This window comes from Xiphophorus maculatus, chromosome 1 (genome assembly GCF_002775205.1).
Source record: "Xiphophorus maculatus strain JP 163 A chromosome 1, X_maculatus-5.0-male, whole genome shotgun sequence".
NCBI classification, from domain to species: Eukaryota; Metazoa; Chordata; class Actinopteri; order Cyprinodontiformes; family Poeciliidae; genus Xiphophorus; species Xiphophorus maculatus.
This window is the reverse complement of record NC_036443.1, coordinates 10,426,128-10,432,831: the sequence shown is the minus strand read 5'-3', so window position 1 is coordinate 10,432,831 and position 6,704 is coordinate 10,426,128. Positions and strand designations below refer to the sequence as shown.

General features: G+C 40.9%; 1 protein-coding gene across 1 annotated transcript; it reads right to left on the bottom strand.

The window, feature by feature from the left end:
• Window positions 1-3,733: 3,733 nt before the first annotated feature.
• hes2 (hes family bHLH transcription factor 2) lies at window positions 3,734-4,978 on the bottom strand. Its single transcript, XM_005800145.2, has 3 exons — window positions 4,852-4,978; window positions 4,572-4,755; window positions 3,734-4,458 (listed from the first exon to the last, which is right to left on the bottom strand). The coding sequence occupies exons 1-3, from the start codon at window positions 4,939-4,941 to the stop codon at window positions 4,127-4,129; spliced, it is 606 nt and encodes a 201-aa protein (XP_005800202.1). The 5' UTR covers window positions 4,942-4,978; the 3' UTR covers window positions 3,734-4,126.
• Window positions 4,979-6,704: the final 1,726 nt, after the last annotated feature.

The window sequence follows — 6,704 nt, the reverse complement described above, 5'->3', positions numbered from 1 at the left end:
CATTAAAAAAAGGCGCAGTTTTAGGTCGTTTTTTTTTTTTTACCGTCATAAACATGACATCAACTCCTTCAGAAATATAGAATAGATGTTCATATGGACAGGTGCAAGAGAATAAAAACTGCGTGTAATGGATTTTTTTTACACTAACTGAACTAGTGGACAATAATGATCGAGCATTTTGGAAGAATAATATCTACCAAATATGTATATACATACTGTAGGCGTCAGATATAAAAACTTCTTCTTTAGTTGGAAAAGCTAAAGCTCAACTGCAAAATACAACTTGCCTACTTACAGTTATGTAATTATTTTATATGAAAGATAATCTTTATAAGTCAGCAAGCAAGCTTATAATAAAAAATCATATTGGATATTTAAAAAATGATACAAAAAGTATTTGATATTTCATTTTTACAAAGTGAGATTTTAGTCCCAAATAAGATTTTAGCATTCAGAAGCATACTTTTTAAAAGACATTGTATTGCAGTTTTGTGTTTGTGTACGAAAATATATTTTACATTGTTATATTGACCTATTGTCGCTTCTATCCAGGTACACCCCCAGGAATCTTAGGCTGTTACAATTTCTTGAGTCTATTTGACCATCAAAAGCGTCACAATTTTAAAGGCTTGCCTTGCTTTCTTTGGTCCAATACTGATACTAGCACAATATTTACTGCTCGTGAATTTTACATGCAACAATCTGCATACAGTATGCAAACAGGTTGCTTAATTTTTTTTAATCACATTTAGATTACTGAAAGATCTCTCCCTACGAGCAACAGTCATAGGCAACTTGCAAAATATACATGAAGCAATCCAGACTTCTCAAAAAAATGCTAAATAGTTTCATATAACTTTAATAAAAAATATGTGTTTTTTCATATTTGTCAACTCCTCCACTAGACCCAGTCTAGTGTGGCTGGATTAGTCTGGGATAATTTTCATTCAACCACAATGTTTGTTTCTGATAAGAAAACAAACACTTGAAAGACAAGAAAATAATGTAAAAGGAATATTATTTTTATTTTTAAATCTCTTTTCATTGAAATTGGCTTAAAATTCTTCATTTTGACAATTGTCTTTCAATAAGCTGTGAAAAGTTCTTGATTGCCGTTACAGCAGTGCAGCTTTTTGAACGTTTCCACTGGTATCCCGAGGACTTTGGTAAGGAAGTCCAGGTCTTTGAGGTTGAATGGTCTCCATGCCATCACCCTAATCTTTAGCTCCTCCAAATCCAAGCTGGGACACTGGTTGGACCATTCCACAACAGGAAACAGAAATGTAAGCCTTGTTTTGTTCAATCTGTTGAAGTAAGTCATTTTTCTTGTAGAACAAAATGGCTCAGTACAAAGATTCACTCAGTCTGAATCTGGAACAAAAAAAAGCTTTCTACATCCACCTTTGAGAAGTTTGTATTTTTGTCATATGTTATGTAGAAAATATATCAGTGTATTTTAAGCTGATAAAGGCTCATAAAAGACAACCAAGCTCATAAAAGACAACCTTTTAACAAACTCTAGTTAAAAGCTTGGAAATAAAAGGATTGCGCAGTGGATCTTCAAAAAAGGAGGCTTAATTACCAAAATCTTTCTCAGACCATTTCTTATTTTGTTACAGGACCGTGGAAGCATAGGCTGTAAAAAAGGACACAAACCTTGGCTGAGTGACATATTGTCCAGATAAGGCCACCTCAGGTGTTAACATTGGGTCATATAACCATTGTAGATTTTGTTGAATGCTTAGGGTTGTTGTCTTGCTGGAGGCTGAACCTCCAGCCCAGACTCAAGTCTTTTGCAGCCTCTAACAGGTTTTCTGCAGGCTTGCAGATTTATTGCCATCCACCTTACCAGAAACTGAACAGCTTCCCTGTCCCTGCTGAAGTAAAGAGTAACCACAGCGTGACACTTCCCTTATCATTTCTTACAGAGGCGACAGTGTTTTCAGAGTGACATGTAGACTTATACCACAAGGTTTGCATGCACAATGGCGCAGTTAGTAGCACTGGTGCCTTGCAGCAAGAAGGTCCTGGGTTCAATTCCCGGCCCGGGGTCTTTCTGCATGGAGTTTGCATGTTCTCCCTGTGCATGCGTGGATTCTCTCCGGGCACTCCGGCTTCCTCCCACAGTCCAAAAACATGGGCTAATTGGTCTCTCTAAATTCTCCCTAGGTGTGCATGATTGTTTGTCCTGTCTGTTTCTGTGTTGCCCTGCAACTGACTGGCGACCTGTCCAGGGTGAACCCCGCCTCTCGCCAGGAATGTTAGCTGGAGATAGGCACCAGCAGCCCTCCTGGCCCCTCTAAGGGACAAAAAATGGATGGATGGGTTTGCATGCATACCAAGAGGTCTATTATGGTACCAGAACATCAGCATTCAGCTGTGTGGTCAATGTGGCTTGTTGCAACATTTAATCATAAACATTGCATATGGATTTCTTTCAACAATGCCTATTTGCCAAAGAACAGGATGTGGAGCACAACTAAGCTGCCTTGTAGACAGATTTTCCGATGTAAATTTAAACTGTGAATTTGTGCAGCTCCTCCAGAGCTACTTTAGATCTTTTGACTGATTAGCTAATGTTCCTCTTCGGTTGGGTCATACTCTTCATCTGCCGATGGATTGAACAGTGAGACGTTCAAAGTTTGGGACATTATTTGTGAAGGAGACTAAATACAAATGCAGGTGGTAGCAGCAGAGTGCAGAGGATTTTTTGATGGGTTGTGTCAGAGAAAGGACAAACAATGTTTTACCAAGGTTACTTTTAACCATCCTGGCTCTGTGTTTGGGATGAACAAGTTTTAAACCATTTTCCCAAGATGGGAATTAGCCTGCTTAGTTCGGGTTTGAAAGTTTGAAGTTTACTACTGCAACATTTACATTTTTTTATTTGTGAGGGGAAAAAATGTCCACATTAATCTCCTATTACCAACCCAATAAAATACCAATAGCAATAAAATGTATTTCAGCTTGTTGTAATGTGACAAAATGTGAAAAGTTTTTTTTTTTTAAATAACCATGATTATCTTTTAGAAAATCTCAATATTAAAGTTCTCATCACGTTTTTGTTTGTTTTTTATAATTAAAAAAAATGCGGTAATGAATTTACAGTGTTCCCATCTTTAGTGAAATTAAAGACACACAATATACATTACTGGTAGAAAATCATTTTTGCAGTGCACGTGCACTAACGCAATAATTTAGACCATATATGGAAATAAATGGTTCATATACAATATAATATTGGCTGAGTTGCTTTCTGAACTTAACTCATGTTAAATTAAAGCCATTAGATTTCCTCTTACTTGTGGCTTTAAAGCCAAATATAAATGTATTAATTTTAATGAAGGGCTTCTAAAACAAAGAGGATTGAGACGTACAATGGCTGCTTGTGTTTCCTAAGTTGGAATCGCTCCTGTTCTCAGAGTGGCTCCCTCCACACGCATCTTCCCACAGTTTTGGCGGAAACCAGAGAGGCGCCTATTCCATCAGCAACAATAGGCCAGCTGCTCATCAGCACCCGCTTGCTCTTTCTGATCTCTGGTTTTCTGCGATTGCGCGCCTTTTTTCTTCCTCCCCGCTCCCCCCTCTTAAATCTTCTCATTAAGGTTAATCACACATCTGATCTAATGCAAAAAAAAAAAAAAAAAAAAAAAAAAAGCAAGACAGTCATTTGTGTTTAGCGTACATTTATTCCACATCTTACAGAAAACAATATCACAAATGTCAGGCAAGCTGAGCTGACAAATGGGAAATTAATACTTATATTGAACACATAGTGTTTACAGACTGTTCCGTTGCACAGACCAAAATAGCTTCAAGTCCACAGTGCAACCCTCCAAAATAAATAACCCCTGGGGTTTTACAAATGTGTTGTCTACCACCCGTCTTTTTTGGAACCCCAAAGAGGATTGCTTTCTAAAACGTTCATAGACTTCAGTTTGTTTGCGATCTGTGCTTCATGACCTTCAGGCAGTCAACGCCGACAAGAGTCAAAAGCAAAATTAGCGCATTACATATGCACAGCAGTTTCGTCGATTATTCAGTGCTAGAACGACGAAATGCGTACAATAAACATAAGAACAGGCAAAAATAATTTGACAAAGATGGGATAAATGTCCAATAGATTCTACCAAGGCCTCCACATGACAGCGCTGACCGGCTGCTGGAGGGCCTGCGCTCGGAGGGGGGCCTCGGCTCCCAGGTCGCTCCGGGACTGGCTCTCAAGTCTGGAGCTGAAGCTGGACTTGAGGCTCAAGAGTCTGTGTTGGATCTGAGGGAGAGTCCTGGAGCTCTGGGCGCAGCAGTTCAGGCAGGTCGGTGTGACTGTGCTGGACATGGTCTCCTGGATGAAGTCGTTCACGCGCCGGCACGCGTCCTGGTCAAGGCTGGATTTGGGCAGCAGAGCGGAGACCCGCTGGAGACAGGCTCTGTAACCCTCTCTGTAACTGTCTGCAGAGTCTGGAGGGAGAAGATTGGAGATTTGATTAGTGGGCCGCTTTCACCAAGAAGAATATTCGAGAGAAAAAATTAGGTCAGTGGAATAGAGCCTCTTAGTGGGTTATGGCGCTCACCTTTGACCGGAGAGGAAGGAAGATCTCTGAGGAAGCGCACGGTCATCTCCAGAATATCAGCCTTCTCAAGCTTGGAGTAACGCGCGTTGTCTTTGCCAACAAGAGGCAAAATCAGGCTCTTCAAGTGACTGAGGCTGTCATTGATGCGAGCGCGTCTTCTTTTCTCCAGCAAGGGCTTCAAAGTCTGGTAGGAATAACAATGATTGTAAATTTCACAGCTCTTTCGTTCATCTCATTTTCCGAGTGCTCACTGCTTGTTCGGAATCTCTCGTTTTCTTACCTTTCTGAGTTCGTGGGCCTGTTTTCTCTGGGCCACAGTGGAGCGCGCAGGAAGAGGCTGGCCAGCCTCGGCCGAGATGCTCGGACTCATTTCGTTCGCTTGTAGCAGTTGTGCTTGTTTGTACTTTCTCCTGGAGGAGCTGAGCTCGAGTGTGACAGAGTGCTGGAGAGCCTCCTATTTATGTGGCTCCGGGGCGTCAGAGGGGAGGGAACGCAAGCTATTGTGCTTGAGGGGTGGGAGTGTTTTTGGAGGAGGCCGGAGGTTGGGGGGAGTCCATGCCTTTGGGGGAAATGAGCAGAGTTGCTGTCTGACCATCTGGTCCCCGTTGGGGACCCGCGTTTGTACACTGGTATGCAGAGTTTCGTTACGCATGTTTCCCTCTCTTGTTTTGTGTGTGTGTGTGTATTTGTTTGAATTCAAAGCTTTATCGTCCCACCGAGATCAAATTGCACATGAGCCCTGTAACCGAAATGCTTCTGGCTTTCAAGGTCTAAAAACTCAGTTTACTAGTTTGTTTAGAAAATGTGCTTTCTTTCCCACGCCTTTTGTTAATAAAATTGGGACTTAAGTAACAATTATCTATATAGGCTGATATTTCATTTTACCTCGTAGTTTATGAATGAACCAGTTAAACTGTATCCTTTTGAAAGCAGAAAGCTACCTTATTGGATGCTTATCATTAAAAAGTTAGATTAAAACGATAAAAGCGTGAATGTGAGATACTTGACATACTATGTGCTTAGAGTCAGTTTACGTCCCGCCACAACAAAACACGCAAAGCCAAATGTGAATCTAAAGTGACGAGATTAATCTATTCAACAACAACAACAACAAACAGGGAACCAGATACCCAAGCCACGCCATGTATGGATTAACATCTGCTTATGGGCCCCCAGAAGAGCCTGATCAATTATCAACGGGATGGAGTTAAAACGAACAGAGATTTGCACTTTCACGGATGTGTATGTTGAAAAGGAGACGATAAATAAAATATAAAATCTACATATTTATATATATATATAAAATATGTAGATAACACAGTTATTGGTGCAGTGGTTAAAGGTGAGTATTTAAATTTGGGAGACTTACAAAGCATATCTTCATAAATATGTTCCGTAAAACATATAAACGCGCAATAAGAGCCCAAATCCTCAATAAAATTCTCAATATTTCAGACGACGCAACTTTTTTGTTTTTCCTAAAAGATTTAACGAGTTTAACTTAATCTTTGATTTTGGTGACGCAGACTCGGAGCTGACGGTGGGATTCACGCGTTCGGCACGCGCCACGATGGGCGCAACAGATGGGAACCTTCCCCTCATGACATCCCCCACCCTCCCAAACCACAGACCCTCTCCCTCCCTCTTCCCCATGTCTGCCTCCGCTCCACCGCTCCCCTGATGCATGTTCCCGCCGTCAGCATCCAGGCTCCGGCTCCGTGCGCCACAGTAACAAATGCGCTATTGTGCCTCGATTATTTTACTGCTAAGGTCATATATTTACAAGAACCCGTGATCTAGTGTCTGCGGCTACAATTTCACAAAATAAAATAAAAAAAAAATCTTCATAATTTTATGCGTAATCTAATCTTCAAATGGAGCAAATTACATTTTTACGCGCAACATTCGCCTACTAAATTAAGCCAACAGTCTTTAACAGTGAAACAGTGCTTAAATATGTGTTCATAAGCGATTCGACATCAAATCGTTGTTATGCTCAAAAATGTCATTATAGAGGTAAAGATGATGCTGGTCTTTGTCACGCCCTTACAGATAGGGGGTTTTGCACGCGCCCTGCCCCATGGGGCCCCCAAATAACTGCCATCTTCTCCTGTCTGCTTGGGAACTGGACCT

Bases quoted from the DNA above. Each gene is read 5' to 3' on its own strand.
- hes2 (XM_005800145.2), bottom strand. From the start codon at position 4,941: ATGAGTCCGAGCATCTCGGCCGAGGCTGGCCAGCCTCTTCCTGCGCGC. The intron at 4,756-4,851 runs GTAAGAAAACGA...TATTCCTACCAG, and splicing joins AGGCCCACGAACTCAGAAAG to ACTTTGAAGCCCTTGCTGGA. The intron at 4,459-4,571 runs GTGAGCGCCATA...TTCTCCCTCCAG, and splicing joins TCCTTCCTCTCCGGTCAAAG to ACTCTGCAGACAGTTACAGA.